The sequence below is a fragment of the Seriola dumerili genome, unplaced genomic scaffold, assembly GCF_002260705.1.
Source record: "Seriola dumerili isolate Sdu_G_001 unplaced genomic scaffold, Sdu_1.0 BDQW01000121.1, whole genome shotgun sequence".
NCBI lineage: Eukaryota > Metazoa > Chordata > Actinopteri > Carangiformes > Carangidae > Seriola > Seriola dumerili.
The window spans coordinates 1,228,123-1,248,360 of NW_019174376.1; the positions used below are offsets into that span (position 1 = coordinate 1,228,123).

General features: G+C 39.5%; 1 protein-coding gene across 9 annotated transcripts in view; it reads right to left on the minus strand.

The window, feature by feature from the left end:
• The window catches only part of atp2b2 (ATPase plasma membrane Ca2+ transporting 2), a 130,055-nt gene that overhangs the window by 5,387 nt on the left and 104,430 nt on the right, over positions 1 to 20,238 (minus strand). For all 9 annotated transcript variants that reach the window (XM_022748378.1, XM_022748377.1, XM_022748383.1 and 6 more), the window contains 10 exons: positions 12,229 to 12,470; positions 11,054 to 11,288; positions 5,548 to 5,727; positions 5,298 to 5,385; positions 4,932 to 5,038; positions 3,835 to 4,026; positions 2,614 to 2,827; positions 2,298 to 2,509; positions 2,059 to 2,166; positions 1,712 to 1,894 (listed from right to left, as the gene is read on the minus strand). In XM_022748378.1, coding sequence (XP_022604099.1) covers positions 1,712 to 1,894; positions 2,059 to 2,166; positions 2,298 to 2,509; positions 2,614 to 2,827; positions 3,835 to 4,026; positions 4,932 to 5,038; positions 5,298 to 5,385; positions 5,548 to 5,727; positions 11,054 to 11,288; positions 12,229 to 12,470 — 1,761 coding nt within the window. The remainder of the gene's footprint in view (positions 1 to 1,711; positions 1,895 to 2,058; positions 2,167 to 2,297; positions 2,510 to 2,613; positions 2,828 to 3,834; positions 4,027 to 4,931; positions 5,039 to 5,297; positions 5,386 to 5,547; positions 5,728 to 11,053; positions 11,289 to 12,228; positions 12,471 to 20,238) is intronic.

Consider the following 20,238-nt stretch of genomic DNA (forward strand, 5'->3'; position numbering starts at 1 on the left):
AAATTGTTTTTTGGTAATTTGGGTGATTGGACCCTTTCAAAGACAGGCAAGTTGATGAGTGATTTTATAATATACAAATATACAGATGCAGCCATTTACATCATTCAAAGTCTATTGTTTTGTGGCATTTCCTATCACATTGCTGCAGGAATTAAAGGAAAACTACAGTTTATTACAGTTTTTTTGTGGTTCCTGCCATTCGTTCTACTTCTTGTGAAATCATTGTCTTCAGAGAAATTTGTAGTGACAGTGCCAAAAAAATCCAAATCCAAGTGCACAGGTGATTAGATAGAAAAATTAGTAAGTAAAAGCAAAATTGAGTAAGATTGCACTTACTGCACATTGGCACCAATGTGCCACCATGCAGAATCTCATTGATTGAAGTTAAACCGTGACACACAATGATAGTTTTTAGTTTTTGTGCACCAAACACACTGAATTACCACAACACACTATTAAGATCGACACGCTCTCTACCCCCGGACATTTCAGAGACAATGATCTCAAACCACTTCACCTCAGTGTGCAAATGTTTTCACCCAGTATGGTCCTCTGTGTATTTCTACACGTCGATGCAAATGAGGGAAACCTCAATGATTTTAAATCATAAATAAATAAATGAGAAATAAATGAGATAGACAGATGGTTCATCCAATCAGCTGCCAAGTATTTTTTGAAAGCGCCTGCCCTTTTCCAAACAGTTTCCAAAGAAGCCTTCCCAGATGGTTCTGTGTAACAAACCATCTGGTGTGTCAGGTTATAGGAGAACTGTAAGTGCACAACTATGGCAAGTGTGGTAAGTCAAAGTTGAACCAGGAAGTCGGCCTGTAACCTGTGATGGATGTTTACCATGCAGTTTGTGTTAATGTAATTTCATAGTTTGTTTTTTCTTCTCTTCCAAATAAATCTGAATAAGCTGTGGTGTCGAAATCTCAGCCAGTAACTTGGTTGGTATAATATTATCACATCTGATCAAACTGATGGCTGAAGCTCTGTCAATAAAAGGTGAAATAAATTGTAGTTTTCCTTTAATACTAAAAAAAACAAAACAATTTCTATTCTCTCTTAACCCTGTTTGGCTGCTTCTGTAGGATACTGGTCAACAATACCGTGTCATGGGATAGCTTCACCCTGGACCATCAGTGAGATGAGATCATTGAACACCCAAATCCAACACACAGGCAAAACTGTCTTGAATATCACAGTGATGGCGGTCTGCAGAGTTCGTCACAGTACAAACATATCATTGACTATTTCCAGCTGTATTTCACTCAGAGGTTTGACCGCCGATCTTCTGCAGGTCCACGCTGGTGTTCACATCAAGTCCAACGAGAGAAAGCTGCATCTTCATGCACCTAAATAATTCATCTTGAAAAAAAATTACTTTATGTCTGTTACTGACTAACATGTACAACATATAGCATAGTCTAGCATTTTCTTCTTGGGGGTAAGGTAATGTCTGTCGTGGTGAAACTTCCTACTGGAAACTGATTATATGACAAAGAGAGACAGTAAAACAGAAAAGCAAACATCACAGGTGAAAGTTAAAGTTGTTGGTGTTCATTGTTCCTCAAACAAAATCATACATTTTATCATAAAGTATTGATATGAGGGTCTTTTTAAGTGTCACCTCCATTTTTAAACCAAAACCAAAATCTTTCTTTGAAATGAAACAGCAAATCGCGGGGATTGAACCTTTTCGTGTTCTCACCTGAGTCTGAATGCGGTTGAGTCCTCTGAACCACAGTATCTGCCCTCTCCTCAGCTCCCTCTCTGCGTGGTCGATCTCCTCATTTTCTTCGTTTACATCCTCCTCTGGTAACTCATCTTTCTGAGTTAGCTGGCCAGCCCTCCGCAGGAAGCGCAACCTGCTATTGGGTATGGTGGCAATGACCTAACCCACAGAGAAGACAGAGCATTGGGTGAGAAGGAAAGGTGACAGGCTTACAGTAGAGATGCACAGAGGGAGAATAAAACATAGTAAACTAGAAGGAAAGCAAGAAAAGAAGCACAGCGGGAGAATCTAAAGACAGAGAAACAGATGAGTTTGCATGTTACCTGCCCCCAGACGAGCTCTCCCAGCCCGAGGAAAACACACCACATCCACTTTTCCAGGTCCAGAGGTTGACAGCTGAATGGCTTCCCCCCAAACTGCACAATCACAATCTACACAAAGCACAGCACAAGTCAGACTCAAACACTATGAAAATATGTAGCATAGAATATGTACTTATTCATAAGAAAAAATGATCGTTCAATAGTTTCAACATAAAATTGAATAATTAGCATCAGCTTACCTGCACAGCAAAGGTGCCAAAAACAATAGAGCAGAAGATGGGGTTCCTGAAGATACCATCAAACACGTTTCGCTCTCCGTGGATTTTTCGAGCATTTATCTCGTTAAAGAGCTGCATCATGACGAAGGTGTTGAAGATGATGGTATAGTGCTCAGATGGAGGAGAGTGGAGAGGTGCGTTACGGCCGCTGTCAATGTCAAAGATTTGTTCGCCTACAGGGGGGAAAAAAAATAAATAAAAAAGACTTATTTGTTTGAACCTTTGTTATGTCGCACCATGTCTCTGGTGTACCACAGAGCAAAATTACAGTCCGTACCAACAAAGAGCAGTGTGAAGATGATAACGAGCTGATAGACTCCGTGTCCGAGGATGTTCTTTGTCATGGTGCTGGAGATGAGAGGCTTGTTGCGACCATATGGCTTCCTCCTCAGCAGAGACTCTGTGGGAGGCTCTGTTGCCAAGGCCAGGGAGGCAAAAGTATCCATGATCAGGTTTACCCACAACATCTGCACTGCCTTCAGGGGAGAGTCCTGGGGAAATGCAAGGGAATAAGAATCAGTAACTTCAACACAACCAGGAGTAGAAAGTAACTAATAACCACTCCTTTAGCTACTTTACCCAACGGACATTTTTCACCCACCTGCATTATCATCTAAAATAAGCCATTGTTTTGCTTGTTTTGCATTGCACTCTAATGGTCTTGGATTACAGATTATGCTGCAGTTCTGCTAATATAACCCACTCAACAGGATATTCCATTTTGATCCTCTCTGTCATGTCAAAAATGGTGACGTTATTGTGGAAGGAGTGAAAGTGAAACATGATCCTTTGGGCTTATGGTTAATTTTGATTTGTGAAAACATGGTCTTATATGTATCACTTGTACTGTTTCGGGCCGTTTCAATCAGAACATGTTCAACACAACAAGCCACGACTACCTCAGCGGCACAGATGGATATTTTATTTTTTCTATTGATCAAACAATTTTTCCAGGAATTACTTTGTTTTAAGAATCTCTCCTTTCCCTTGTCTGGTAATTGTGGAGAAAGCTTGTGAGGAAAAAATGGTCACCACTCCAGAGAGCACAACAGAACCAGGGAGGGATTTGTTGAAATGGCAACATCAGAATGCCACATTGGCCTTTTCACTGTGACCACACTGTTGAAAAAATGTGACTCAGAGCAAGCTTGAAAAGAGCTACTTCTACTTGTGTTTATCTTTTATTTTTAAGATTTTACCAGGGTCTTCAAATCTTCAATCTTCAATCTTCAATGTTCAAAATATCTTAGTAGATATCTAAATCTATTTATTTATTTTATGTTAAATATCATAAATTAGTTAAAGCCGCCACCGGTTAGATGTATGCTTTATTTTGGTAATATGTGTTTTCATGATTTACTGTACTATTGTTGTTGTAGTAGCTCTGTATTTACTTATAGGAATGTGATGTTGCATAACTGTTAATGTTAAGCTGTTAAGCATCTACAGTTCATGTAAGGTACATATTCACACACCCCCACACACATTCGCCTCTGACCTGTGTGATGCAGGCGCCAGTGAAAGCCACTATGACGGCCACAACGTTGACAGTAAGCTGGAACTGAAGGAACTTGGAAATGCTGTCGTAAACGTTTCGGCCCCACATTACCGCCTTGACGATGCTGCTGAAGTTATCATCAGTCAGAATGATGTCTGATGCCTCCTTGGCCACATCTGTACCGGCAATACCCTGGAAGAGTGCAGACATGGTGCAGTCAGAAAGAAACAGGGTTCTAGTACACAACTATGATGATTCTAAATTTGCTGATTGTCTATTGCACCAGAGTGTATTATTCCTCAATATACCACACAAAGAAAAATGAAAGAAATCTGTCTAAATTAACTCTGCAGCCACTGGACATAAGTGGACTCTGGAGTCAGTTCTGATGATGGATAATGATGATGCAGATTAATTAAGCAGACAGTGTGTGGTGATGGCTTGATGAGAGGAGGTTCCATATTCAAGGGACACCCTTCCTGATATTCTGTGAGTTAAAGGATGATTGGCAGGGTGAATTCAGAGAGCATGCAGTCAACATTGTGCTCCATAGTAGTAACTACTACCAGTTTACACCTTACGTCACTGATTTCCAACGAGGAATCAGGCTTAATTAGGTACTTCTGCAGTTACCCGGGGGTATATGGAAACATGCTGCAGTGGCTGAGGTAATGTGAAAAGCAGTTGTCACCATAACTGATAAACTAACAGCTATGACTACACGGGATACACTTCTCACATGAAAACCCTCATTAGTTAATTAAGGGGAGCAGAAATAGAGAAAGCAACAGCCAAATAGCAAATATATATAAAGTTGGGATTTAAATTAAGAACAGAATCAGTATTTTGTCTATTGTTCTTTATATTTTAGCAGTTTGTTGTCTGAAAAGTCTGAGTAATCTACTGCAGGGAAACTGTGCAAGCTCAGAAATCCACTAGGGGGAGCATGTAACCTACATAGCCTGAGGCAGAGTGCCTGTGAAGGATCCCTAAATACTGCAGAGGTGAAGAAGACATCTGCAGACATCGTCTCACACAAAGGCAAGCAAGAAAGAGAAAGACACACAGAGAATAAACTGAAAAGAGGGGTTGCTTACCATGGCGAAGCCAACATCAGCTTTCTTTAGAGCAGGTCCATCATTGGTCCCGTCTCCAGTCACAGCCACCACCTGCCTCTGATCTGCCATAGTGCTGTCAATAATTCCTGTCAAACACACATGCAGCGGTGGACGTTCATTGAATACAGCTTCAGAAATGAGGAGAGGCAACATAACTCCATGTGAACTTTGAATGTATTGGAAAGCAGGCTTGATCATAGTATCAGTTATTCACTGCTTTCACAAAGCTTTGTCAAATTTCATGCCTGGTAAAAAGACGTGTAAGTGTAATGATGAACAACCTCAAAACAATTTGAGTTTCATTTCATCAGTAAATCAGAATATGAAACAGTTCAACTGGTTTACCTTTGACGAGTGTGTGTTTGTCGGTTGGGGAGGATCTGGCCAGAACTCGGAGTTTGGGCCAAACCTTGTCAATTCGCTCTTGCTCCACCTGGACATGCACACGAATCGCACACACATATGCACACACACACAGAAATATGGAGAACAAGTGGTTGCAGTTTAGGTTTTTTTTTTTCCCTCTTTTTTATTCTAAATTCTCTTCTCTCAGCCTCTCTCGCTCTCTGGCTCACTCTGACAGTAGTTACAGTACCTCTCCTTTCTCATTGCGGATCCTCCTGTTGAACTCTTTGCCGTCAATGCAGAGGAAGTCTTCTCCAGGGTGGATGATACCACACTTGATGGCTATGGCCCTGGCTGTGTTTATGTTGTCTCCCGTCACCATGCGCACCGTGATGCCTGCACGCTGGCACTTCTGGATGGCATCAGGCACCTAAAATGCGATACATGAACACGTGCGTTGATCTTTGGGCCACTTTTGGGCAGTGGAAACAAGCGCTGAATTCGACACTGACATTGTATCATCTTTTAAGTTGATACGATGAACTTGTTAGCAAACAGTTGCGTATTTACACACCGAGCAGATACAGAGGAGCATTTATTTAGAGTTGTGGTTCTGTTCACCTGGTGAATGTGAAACCAACATTCAGTTTCTGGTCGCAGTTACCTCTTGAGGTTGATGTGGGCTCTTTATCTGCTAAATGCTCCACTGCGTTTGTGGGTTTTTAGAGCTTTCTCCCTGAAAGCAGTTGCCTGCTGAAGCTGAAAACAACACTATGGGAGTGGTGAGACTGAAGCAGGAAAGTACTGGGGCACACAGTTCAACAATGATCTGAAAAATGCTAAAAAAAAAAAAAAAAAAAAAAAAAAAAAAAAAAAGTTCTGTAGAACGAAGAACTGCAGAGTCAGGTGATAACTGTCTTCGTCAGTCAAAGCAAGTTTCACATAAAAGTAGTCATGTGATCCAGTGCTAATATAAAAATATATATTGCAGCCACTTTAAGAACATTTCAATAGCAACAATATTCCTATCCTTGACAGACAAAACATACGGGTACAAATACAGAAAAATCTAACTCCATTATACTTCCAGAGCAGTATCCATCTGCCTTTGGCCCTTTTTGTATTAACAAGATGTATAATGAAGCATTTTATCTGTGCTCTTTTCCCTCTAGACAGCAGTCTAGAAGATTAACTGGGAGATATTACTGTATGGAGATTGATCTGTGTTAGAACAAGTGAACAAAGGCAGGGTATGAATTCAGAAACATGTCTTCTTCCTGACAAAGGTCAGTGTGGGCGAGCTCTGCTCTCCAAACCCACACATAAACAAATGTGTGCACATACGGTTAAAGCAACTCACATCTACTTGCACATACACACAGGCCTGTACTCTCTTTGACACACACACACGGAGGCAGGAATATGCATACTTTCCACTTCACACTCACAGACACTTGGGCATATTGCACATACACATGGGAGCATGTGTGTACTCATAAAGACACACAAACAAACAGTATAACATAGATTGGAAGACTAAATGAATCCACCACCGCAAAGTGTGCACAATGCTGAATTGTACATTACACTGCCACATCAAGCTGCTCATGCATGTAAACATGAAGAATTTAACTCATTTAAAGGATTTTAAAGTATATCTACACAGTGGACGAAGGTAGGTCTTTAATGAGCTGGAGGTCAAACAAACAGAAACATAGGATTTCATCCTACTTGTAAATTAATATTTTATCATTATCTTGTGTGCATACACATATATATATATATATATATATATATAAATAATAAATATATAAATTTATTCTGGATGTAATTTTCCGATAAGGAAAAGGTAAAGGAGGTTCAAAGTGATACAGCGATATTATTCACAGATATGCAATTAGTGGCCTTTTATCATCAGTATTATGTGCGGAGTTGGTCATTTGTGACAGCAACAGTGAAAAGTTTGTGCTGCAAAAAGCACAATATACAATTCATTAGTAGTCATTCTAAAAATATGATCTGACAAGGTAAAGAAGTTCTTACAGTAAATATTGTGGCAAGAAGAACACATTCTCTCAACTGCTCTCACTCAGATGTCTTTCTTCTTCAAGATATCAGCTTCCCGTCTGCCTATCTTTTATCCCTGCTGTCTGCTTTACTCTGCTTTCTTTTGGATTCCCAACGCTCTTGTTGACTGGTCATCAAAAGGAGGAGGTGGAGAGAAGAGGAGGAGAGGAGGAGAGGAGAAGAGTGAACGCTTATTAAAAATATAATCTGGCCTGACAGAGGGAGAGGTTAAGAGGCTAGTAGGTGAGACTGAAAAACAAGCCTCTTGTGTCTCTAATGTGGATCTGGTTACACTCTCATTTTCCCCCGTTTCTCTCCTTACCTGTCCTCCTCCTCCTGCAGTCTCGCTGTCCCTCTGACATGAACCTGATTTTGAATCTGTTTATCTTTCTCAGTCTCTATATCTCTCTCTTTTTCTTTTTCTCGCTATTTTCCTCCATTCTTCTCTAGTCTCTCCGGGGGCAACCCTACAGAGCAGCTGGTTATTAAAAGAACATTGCATTCTGGAGGAAGAAATTAGAGACTAATAAACAAGCCAAAAACATGTTTATCACTCTGTGTGACCTTTTTAGCAGAGGGGAAAGTCATCTCATTTCCAATATTAGCCAGTCTTACGAAGAAGCCTGGAAAGATATTATTGGAGTGCAGCAGTGTTTGGTGCACTGCTTTTCCACATTGGTTATTGAAAATGTCAGATGTTAAGTGACTCCTTTTGTGGAAAAAAAAAAAAGGGAAATTCTGCAAACTTCCAGACTTGGAGCAATGCAACGGGCCATACTGATATCTACAGTTTGAAATATTAGGTAATCAATGCTGCAGCACCTGCATAAACCACATTTATTGCATTTCCAATGTGCAATAGTTGGCTTTTCTCCTGCACATTTCTTGCTATTTTGAAGTTTTATTCTCAGGATAACTCGAGAGCTGGTTTGCTTAAAAAAATGACAACCTGAAATAACACTGTGATACAACATTTTATTCTCTTTAACTTGCCTGGTTGTTTATAAGATTGTTCGCTTATTCGTTTTGAGAACGATAGTTTCTCTTTTTTGCTTCTTCTCTCTGTACTTACTTTTTTTTTTTTTTATCTACCTCGGTTCAGATGCTTACATAACTTGGCTTCAGATGCAAAAAGAGAGAAAGGCATAGTGAGAGAGAGAAAGGAGGGTGAAGAGAAAGTCAAAAGAAAAAGAGCAACCAGACAGGTAAAAGTCAAACCCCACAATATGGGGAGAGGTGGAGAGGAGAAAACATGACGGGGAGAGGTTGAATGAGAGACCTTGTTAGAGAGTGAGGAGGGGGGATGGAAAAAAAAAAGATGAAAGGAGGAAGTTGAATAATGCAGTAGTCAGTTTCCTGCTTCCCTGTACCTGCACTGGAGCTGTCAAGTGAGGTCAGTTTTCCTACTGTACGCAGATACTTCTTTCCACCACTTTCTCTCTCCCAATTATAGTCCTCTTTTCTTTGAAGATGAATTGATCATAGAAAATGTGCACCACTGAGCACTATTTGTTGATGAATAACTTATTCCGTTAATTGTTTTGCCTTCCACTGTGCTGAGAGAGGTACTTTAATTAAAAATAAGACATAAGTGAAGGGGTAAAATACTGAATTTCAAGTATAAGTAAGTAGAAAATCCGCAAATTAAATTATTTAAAAGAAATACACAAAAAATCACATTGTCCTTGAAACCCTCACACCATATCTCCCAATTTGAGGATTTTCAGGCTTTCATTTCTTTTGTAGGGTTATGTACTCCTCTGCAGGTTGAGGCTATTCTTTAACCCTATCTACCTCTAAAACTATTCTCGAAAATGGATTTGATGGAAAATCACCATGAATTCCTTGTTATCACTAATCCAAGCATGGAGGAGAATACATACAAGTTCATCTCTGTCACAGCATAGATACATTTAAGTGGTTATGGTTGGAGAGTAAAAGTATAAAGTGGAGTTAAGTATCAACACCTATACTTAAATATAGTCACTGTACTTCCTATCTCTGGCCTTTCCCCCTTCCAGAACAAAGTAAAAGCCTTTTGGTTTAAACAGGGCCATGCCTTAGTAAGCACAGTAACTTCCTAAGCAACTAAACAGTATTGTTCTAAAATTGTGTCTCAGCCAGGAATCATACATGCCAGGACCCAGCATAATACATGTTATCTATATAAAACAGTACATACACTCACAATATGTAACATTGTAACTGCAACACATGTAAGTATAACCTGCATGTTTATTAAATGTAATATTAGCAATGTATGAAAACTGAGCAGTGCACGTGCAGTCAGAAATCTCTAGCAGGTTAAAGCTGATTGGCCTAGTCTTGAGTGTGCATTTCATGAATCAATAATCATTTAGTGAGGCATTCATCAGTGGAGCAATTGATCATGCAAACACCCTATTGTCAAGCCTTTCAAATGACACATGATCCCTTTCTGTCAGCTCGTAGTTCAGGCTGCTTGTGTAACCAGGTTCCTGCTGCTTTGTTCACTCTCTACTTCGACAGCTCCACATTTAGATCTGATATCATAATCAATACAGATATATTGTATTATATTTATTCTCAAGCACGTCAACAGAAAAGATTTATTGTAACAGCAAAACTATTAATAAATGCTCAACTGTAAATAGGTGAGCATTCCTCACTGAAATACAGTCACCTCCTATTCAAGTTCCATTCAGACAAGTCTGACGTAAATCCATAGAAAATGTTGTGGGGAAAAAAAATGGATCAACCAGACCAACTGAATATTAACAATCCCAGTCTTAGAAATCAGGGAGAAATCCATGAAAACTGGAAAGAAGAGATAAAGAGGGACTCAAACTACTGTATTTAGTATATATACAGTTTGGCAAGTGAGTGTGCAAATGTTTATTTAATTCTTTTTTTTTTTTTTGTAAGGCTTGCATAATAAGGGGTCTCTGTTGCTTCTCTTTATAAATACTTCCATCACACTGAACTACATTAAAGAGGTCAAATGTACTTTTCTTCAAGCCTGAAGCCATCTCTGAATTCATTTTATTCATGTGTACTTTACGTATCTGCATAAACATTTTACCCTCTCAATAAATTTAATAAATATACTGTATATCTATTTATTATTGAACTAGAGTCTCTACCTTTATCTTTACCCATTTCATACCACACACTTCATTTATGTCTCAGTATGTCTCCTCTAACAGCATCAAGATATCTTCTACGCTATAACTCGAAAAATGTGCTGTTTTCAAACTTGCTGTCTATAATACTGCCATGCTGTGGCTTCCACCATGATTTATTAACACCCTTGTCACATTGATAAGGCATACACATATTGACTATCTTTGCACAGTACAACCATACTGTGTTTGAAACAACACGGCACAGTGTTGACATACAGGATGTAAATGACTGCTGTCTATCATTTTTAGGTTGTCTCTTGTTCAGTGTTACAGAACTGTACATATAAAAGCCTGATAGATAGATAGATAGATAGATAGTTCCTGAGGGAGAATTACATTTTTACAGCAGCTTGCGCAAGTAGCACAGAAGAGGCACTGAAAACGTAAAAAAAAGAAAACCACTTGTGCTTTAAAGTTATGGTAAGGACAGAAATGTGACAAAGCTGCTGATAGTTGGTAGTAAAGACCATTTGCCAAACATCTACTATTCTCAGTGTGTAACAAAAACATCTCACGCTCTCCTACCTCTGGCCTGACAGGGTCCTCTATCCCAACGACACAGATGGCTGTGAGGTCACTAAGGATGTTGTTCTCATCTTCCCAGTTTGGCTCAGGATCACTGGAGAAGTCACGGTATGCCACACAGATGGTCCTCAGGCCATCACATGCCATGGGCTCAATCACCTTCTTCACCATCTCGTCCTTGTCCCGTGGACGGAAAACCCTCGACTCTCCCACCTCGTTCAGAATATGGCTGCATCTGTAGTTAAGGATGGGTTGAAGAGCATTGGGGATAGAGGTATTTAAAGTTGTGTATTGGGACTGTTTTTTGAGCTACGCCAATACGACCAAACATAGAAAACAATGAAATTATTTTAATATTATTTTTCCAAACATTGAGGAAAATGTGGTCAACTTGATGTCCACCACAGTTTCAACACGTCAGTGGTTTCTGGACTCATGATCCTCGATGTCATGGTGAGGAGTACCTGATGGTCTAATGAAACCAAAAGATATTTACATGCAATCTACATTAAATGGATTTCTAATGGGCAAACTGAATGAAAATACAAATGGGAAATAGACAGGTGTACTGGTGTGCAGTGCAACACAAAGAAGTGGATCGAATTCAACTGCTCTTAGTCATTTAGCCATTTAATACAATGAATGAACTGTTATCTGTGCAAATGTCATTTAGGACTCATCAGCTTGCTTTTAATTTGCATTTTACCTTACTTACCCTAATGAATCTGTAGCTTCCTCTATATTAAATGTACAATACCTTAAACGTGTTATATGTATGTTGGCAGTGTAACAGTCAAGAAACCTACATGACTTCATAATTACGTTACGTTAAAGGCTTGATTTTAATATCGTTCCGTCTTTAAAGAGAATTTCTGCCTCCTCCTAAAGTGGGTGAAGGAATTGCCTCTCATATTTTTCTCAGAGTTACTCATTTGTTGCTGTAATGTCACAGTAATGTACTGTAAAATGTCACAATTATGCGACCTTCTCCCACTCTCACTGCCTAGAGAATGTGCAATAGGTTGTGCCCTCAAATACATTATGCACTTTAGAATGGTTTGCTATATATTTCGCGAAAAAATACAGAACTTGATTATATAATATTACTGTACAATAATGACTATGCTGCTGTTACTATCAGAATCATCTTCTCTTAATCACAAAACCAGACTCACTTTTTGAGGACGATCTCAGAGGCTCCTTTGCTATACATGCGGAAGCTCCCATCAGGCAATTTGATGACGGTGCTCATGGACTTCCTGACAGAGTTGAAGGTGTAGACTTTGTAAAGCTTCTCCTCTGGGATCTGGTTTCTTATTGGCTGGTAATCCCGCTTCAGGTCCAAAACCAATCCCAGCAGGCCGCACTCTGTCTTGTTGCCCACCTGCTTTGGCAGACCGCCTTCCTTATCTGGGGGCTGGAGAGAGGCAGAGGAAGAGATTTTCTCATTTCGCAGTTCTATATTCAGAACAATATTTCCTGCAATATGGACGAATTTGTGCTTCTTATTGATCTGTGGTTGTTTTTCACTTTCACATTATATCGCTCACTGAAATTCTTACATTTTTTTACTGCACCAACAACTGTGTTTTCTCATGGAGACTTTTCATGGAGTCTCTAGTTGAGCAAAATCTAGAAAAAGACATTACTGTTTGTTCGGTGATCTATTCTATCCAATGACTGAGAATCTCTTTTCTTCAGTGCAGTACGACTAATGTAAGGCTTGAAATAGCTGCTAGTGATAATTAACCAGCTAGCAGGTGAAAGGGTTGCTCTGTGTGGGAGGGTAGGAGATGAGATGGATGGAATCAGATTTGGATGTTCTTATTTCAGGCATGCAGCTCAACCCTTTGCAATCTGTAATCGTACATTTGAAACTGTTTTTCTACGGTTCAGTAAACATCTCAGCATCCACTTGTCGACATGACTACATGGATTGGGAACGCATGTGATGCGTGTTTTTTTTTTTGCATAACATATGTACTGTATAATATAAAATATGGTTCTGATATGATCATTAGTATTTTGGGCTGCAATTTATTTTCTCCATTATGGGATTATTCTTTTATTTTGTGGAATAAGTAAATATTTTCTCCAAACAGTCTAATACTCAAAACTATTCAAGTTACTGTGAAAGGAAACAAAAAACAGGCAGTAAATCATTGCTTTTTAAAAGCTGGAACCAGAGCGTATTTCTCATTTTTGCCTTAAAAAAAAAAAATCACTTGATTAGTAAAATTGTTGCCGATTAATTTGTTAACGACTGATTAATGTGTTTACCTCCTAGTAGCAGGGAAATATCATACAGTACATTATGTTAGAGGAGTAATTTCTCTGCCTGGAGCTGGAGTGTGTTTATTATCAGCCAACAGTTGAGCCTTCTATTGGAGGCTGTGTGTGTGTGTGTGTGTGTGTGTGTGTGTGTGTGTGTGTGTGTGTGTGTGTGTGTGTGTGCGTGCCCCTGTGTGTGTAATCTGTTCAAATCTGTACACATGGCTGTTCAGGTGGTGTAGTATGTGTGTGCAATTGCGTACACACATATTGTAGTGCGAGTGTGTGCATGCGGTCAGCTTGTGGAAGACTCACCGTTGCCATCGCAACACTGGGCAAAGCACACTTGGAAGGAGAGACTTGGGAAAAGAGAGGGTGCTCTCTCCGCCACTTGGGGATTCTTACTCTTTGGCTCTGATTCTCATACAGGACTCTCACTCATCTCACTTCACACATGTCCTCGAATCTATCTGTGTTTCCCTTTTCATCTTTTTCTAATCCATATTTATTAGTATTTCCCAAGCCACACTCCATTTACTCACTATTTCCCCCCCTAATATCCCACAGTAACACAAGCAATAAAGCATGCAGCATGACTATCCATCTTTCTCGGAAAATGCACTGTTTTCTATTTCTCCCAGTGTGACAGAACAAATCTCATTATCATCAATATCCTGCACAGACTCACACACACACTGACCATTGTTTGCGACACTGATGCTCATGAGTCCGGACACATCGGAGAGAGTGCAATCCTTACTGTCATTATTCATAACATGCCTCTTCACATAATCACACATTCTCAAGCTGATATTCATTTTAGTCAGATAATAGACGAGTGGGGATAGAAAAGACGTTCAACATTACTCCTCAGAAATGCTAATCAAGGAAGTAAGGGCTTCAAATAATAATTATTGTCATTATTGGTTAATCTGCCAATTGTTTTCCTGATTAATTGATTAACTGCCCTCTTTGCATATTTTGTTACTTTCTGAAATTTTCAGAGTATAATTTCACAGAGCTCGAGGTAGCAGCCTCAAATTCTTCATCTTGTCCAAAACCTAAAGATACTCAGTTTACCAACAAGTATCAAATCCTTACAGTTAAGGAGCTGGAACCAGAGGATGTTTGGCCTTTTTGTTTGAAAAATGACTGAAACAATTACCAAAATAATTAATTTTCTGTTGATTGACTAATCACATCAACTTAATTGTAAACAGTCATAATTCTGGGCAAAATAAATCAATAAATTAGTTGCAAAACTCTGTGAACAATAACAAGTGAGCGTTGATGTATGTCATTGTTGATCAGTATAATCGAACTTAGGGCTGTTTGACTGTACAACTGGTTGTTAAATTTGGTTCATTCGGATCCTTATTAGCTGGCACTGAGGTGACAACTAGTCTCTCCCTGGGGTTTTGCTATATAGTACCTACAGTACATTTGACACCTACACTCACAGCTAAAGAACAGCTTGTTTTCAGGTACACTCTCTTTCACTAACACACACACACGAGCACACGCACGCACACACACGCGCACACACACAAACACACACACGCGCACACACACACACACACAAAACAACACAGTATGTCAAAAGCACACTGATCATAATGCTTCTGACTTGCCGCTAAGCAGACACCTTCAGTCTGTGCTATTTGCCCCCGAAATAGATTGACTGCAGGCTTGCTGTTCTACTTCTAAACAAGCCTCCAACCAAGATTAGATTTAAACAGATATCTTGACATTTTGATGTTTTGAATTTTACTTTATAACTGTTGTTTTCTTCACTTGGCACTTGCTCCAATGTGTTGAGAAAGATTCTGTATCGGCAGTGTAGTTAATCACATTAATGGTTTGTTGGAATTGGCACAACAACATTCTCCACCTAATGACTGGTCTTGTTCACCTGCTAACAAGGTTTTGATAGTGTATGCTAATAAACTGTGTTAATGTGCCTTTTTAAGGTAACGAAGAAAGGCTAAAATATATTTCAATGCGGTCAATAAGAAAATAACCACTGAATGCAATCTATTTGTTTAATATTGCCATTTATTTCCCCATAGTGTAATTTTACTGGGGTTTTTTTTGTGTCTAATCTGTACATGAGACATCTATTATGTCTGTCTTCCCTGGAAGAAGGATCCCTCCTCTGTTGTGAAGTTTTTTGGAGGGGGAGTTTCAAGGGTCTAAGGATAGAGGGTGTTGTACTGTATGCTGCACAGACTATAAAGCCTTTTGAGGCAAATCTGTGGTTCCTGATTGATTTTGGGCTAAATATTTCAAACTTGACTTGACCTATCTTGGTTGTGATCAACAGTGCCAAGGTTTCACTTTTCATTTTCCTGTTTCGTAGCTTTGATTTCAGTAAGCCCTACATCTAATGAAGCGGAATACCTTGGAAGGATTCTAAGCAATCTGTGGAAATTTGGCTGAACATTGCAATCTGTCTCGTGAGCGATCAATGTTTGCTTGAACAGCTAAATATTTTGAAACCACAATTTCTTAAGAAACAATGAACAATGATTCATTCAGACTCAGACATATTTTACATGTCCGTTTAGCTGCAGCTGCCATGATCCTGGGGTTCCAACTGAGAGGATTAGAGAGAAAGTCATCAAAAATCTCATTAATCATTAAAACCCAATCAGAGCACTGGCCCATGTCCACCTAGTAATTGGACATATCTGGTTAATGTTCAGCTGTGTGTCTCACAGACACACAGAAGAGTATAAATACTTTATACCGAGTTTGTGGTAAATAACAGAATTAATGCCTTTTCCTAATGACCAATGATTACATCAGGAAGACACTGCCTGTCATTGGCTAATGAGAGGATGGAACAAATGGCCTCATCAGCACTGTCTGCTAAATGTTTGGGAGAAGAGGCTCCCAGCAACAGATCAACAACATGCTAAACCAGTAAATGTAAATGACCGCCTGAAAACCATACAGGATGTGTCAGAGTTTCTACACACACCTTAGTTAAGAAATTATGTTTGCTTTACAAAACATATCAAAGAGTCATGTCGTCACATATTTAGCTTGTGGGTCTTATTTCAGTAAAAGAAGAACATTATTTGGTCAACTGGTATCAGTGATTCCACTTAATTTCCCTTGCTTCATCAAGTTTAGAAAAAAAAAATTTGAAGTGTGTGTTTGTTCTGTTTGATTTTGAGTTATGTGTGCTGGCACTTAACGTATCTGAACTTTGGAAGATTAAATTCTTATTTGCTTGTTTGAAATTAAGGCTTTACAAAGTGAGCCTGTCTTTCCCTGTGATATAAGAATGCAAACACTGTTTTGGCCCAAATAAACCGTAGGACATATTTCTTTGGAAAGTTGGCGTGTCTGGTTGGTTTAGGAGAATGGCAGTAGCCAGGAGGTGAAATATTATTAATGTAATCGCATATTACTGATCACTGAAAAATCAAACAAATCAGTTAATGGAGATTGCTGAATTAAAATTCTTGATCTTCTATTGAGTCAAAATATCTTATCTATTTGAATATACACATACACACAAATTTATATGTATATATATATATATATAATAGTAGACAATTTGAATTGTTTTGTCATTTTCAGAGATAAATTTTGAATAAGAAACAGACACAACTGAAACTCCTGCCACAGAGAAACACAGAGAAATACAGACACCGACTGCTGCAAAAACTAAACAAGGCAGGGCAAAAGAGTGATGAATCAACAGAAAATAAACAAAAGGCAGACAGCATCACCGCTGCCTTTTTATTGTCCGAGATTCCGCAGAGGTTTGGCCTGACGTGGGTTTCTACGCACAAGGACAGTTGCTGGCATGGGATGCCCAGCGTTGGCATGACTCGGCCACTGTTGGCACGTCCTTGCCTGGACGTGGCTAAGGACCAGCTGCCCTCTCCCTGGTCCTTGGGTGCTCCCGCAGGCAAGGACATATGCCAGAGGGAGAGCTGGCAACTTTACTTCCTATACCACCTGGGGCTCTCCTTAATCCATCCCTCCTGTTCCTTCCCTTACTCTTCTCTGCATCTCCATTTTCTTCCCTTTTCTCTTCACACTCTACCCTACTCTTTTACCACACTTACATTTTTCTCCTGTCTTTCCCTCTCTCATTCTCCCCCATCTTCCTCACTCCTGATCACTTTCTCCTCTTCCTCACTATCAGGTTCCCCAGTCCCTCAGAAGCCACCCCGCCCCCACTGCCTTCCCTCCCGTTCCCTCTTTGCATGTAGGAGTGGATGATATTCTAGCTCTCCACATGACTGTACCAGCCAACTGGGCTAAGGCCTGGAGGCGTGCTGGAGGGCAGTAATACAGTCTTCCAGTCCATGATAAGGACACTTGTCACGCGAGTGTGGTTCCTCTCTCCTCTTCTTGTATAATTTTCCCATCTTCTGTCATCCTTTTTTTGCACTAATCCTTGCTTTACTTCCCTCTCCCTCTTTGCTACGTAGTTTACGCCCACTTTCAATTTGCTTTCAGGCGCCACGTTAACACCATTTCTTTTATTTATTTCCTTTCGTCTCATAATGCCCTTTATTTGCCCTTCTACTACATTAGATTTGTCCAAAAACTATAAGACAACACATACAGTTAGACTTAATAAAGAGAAAGTCTAAATCAAGAATTTGTATCTGTCTATCAAATTGTATATTTGTATACAAATTGCAAAAGTGCTTTTGACATTAATTGCTTCCCTGATGTTTTTCTTAGTTTAGTTTTATGATCTTTTTTCCTGCTTTTTGCAAATTGTTTTGTCACAGACGTGCAAAGCTTCAAATATTCAATATTGCTTTAAGCCAGGTGCTGCCTTTGATGTGTGACTGGCAGGTTTATATTCGCTATTTAGCAAAGAGAGAATGGTTTTTGATTGATTTGGTGCTCGTGGCTCGTAGGTGTATTGATAGTCCAGCAGCATCCTGCACAGACTGACTATCCACTATCTTATATTCTGGGATGAAGGTGATGTGGGGAAGTTTTAGATCAGGTGCTTAAAAGCTCATCTGGTTCAAACACACAGTCCTTGACCTTGGAATTTCCACAACTTACACTACACGCCATGGTTAGTATTATTTTTTAGTTTTAAGTTTGTTTACATTAATTACAGTCCTTTCCTGATTTACATTGAGATCTGCGTATGGAAACTTCCCTGCCATTCCCACATATGGATTTCAGATTACATGTCCTGTAGCTTTAATTCCACTTTGGCCAAAATTTCACATACATTATTCTTATTCATTTTTGGTGAGTCAAAACCTAAATGTGCTCTGGGGTATTTGTCAAGATGCTGTGACAAATGCGTCAAAATCAAAGCTAAACCATGGATACTGGCTGAACACTAGAAAAAATTACAATACAACTGCCACGCAATGGCAGTGACATTGAGTATTAATGCCATTGTTTGGTGAAATAATCTGGCATGTGATCAGTTTCATTACCATTGCCCTCACACTCCAAATATATCCTTGATGTGTTTAATTGGCGCTGGTCTCCCAAACCAACAAAAACACGGTCAATCAAAGCATGAAATCTACCGAGTCATGTGTGACGGAAATGCAGGGACCCCATTAAGCTTTGCGCCTTTGAAACATCAAAGCATTGTCATTCTAATGTGATGACAACTTCTCTTCTCACTGCCATCTCATCCGCACTGTCAAGACTGTAAGCAAGTGCTAAACATAGAGAAGAGAAGAGAAGAGAAGAGAAGAGAAGAGAAGAGAAGAGAAGAGAAGAGAAGAGAAGAGAAGTCTTTTGGACATAGGTTTGTTGTGGATTTCTTTCTCTTCTCTGTGTCCAAAACTTTTCCAAACATTGGGACACTGGGTGCTTCAAGCTACAGACATCCAAGATACTCTCATCTCTCCTCCATGTTGTGCAAACAAGCACGCAACGTCCAGATGACAAAAGCACTGTGAGCCAAAGCCAATTATATCACAACCTCACTGCTCGCTACAGAACAGAAATGAGGCTGTTCACTTTAATTACCAAACCATAAATTGCTCATTGTAGACTAACACATGATTTTTTTTTCCTATTTAACATGAGCAGAATCTTGTTTTTCTATTATCTACATTTCAACATCCAACACATCCTGTTGACTCATTTTATTTTTTATTGTAACCGTCTATTCATTTCCATAAACGCGTATACTACACAACTGAAGCTATCTAAGTGTGTGTGTGTGTGTGTGTGTGTATGGGTGTGTTTGTTATCTACCTCTCTTGTCCCTGACCGGAATAATGACCTGAGCAGGTGGTTGAAGCAACATGAGACTGAGCTCCCAGGACACTCACACAGCCATGCTAAACACACACCACTGTGCTGCGAGAACATGCACCTGTGATCTGAATACCTCCTACAGTGTCAGTGTGCCTGATATGACAGATGTGTGTGTGTGAGTGACATTCATATTTATGCATCTGTACTTCACTTTCCCTGAACACACACATGAACACACACACACATAAATGCCACATATACATTTAAAAAAAAAAAAAAAAAAAAAAACTGAGAATGTGAAGCGAATGTTGAAAGAAAAAGAAAAGCACAGCTAATTCTATGCGGAGGCTGTTTGCTATGCGGCTCTTACCACCGGGGGTGACGCATGTTTCTTTGATATGACATCACTGAATGACGTTACATATTGCTATGTAGTATGCATAATTTGACTGCAAGAGACGTGCTAAGGATCTGCTTGCGTGCTTGTTTGTGTGCATGTATCCTATTCAGAATATATGGATACGTGTGCGCATGGATACAGTATCTATGAGCATGTGCATATACAGTACACGTGTGAGTGTATATATACTGTATGTGTGCAGGGTTTCACTGTGTAAATGTGTATGAATTTCTCCCTCGAGGATGAAGCTTCTCCACTTTAGAGTCTGTATGTGCTGACAGAAGAAGCAGAGCTA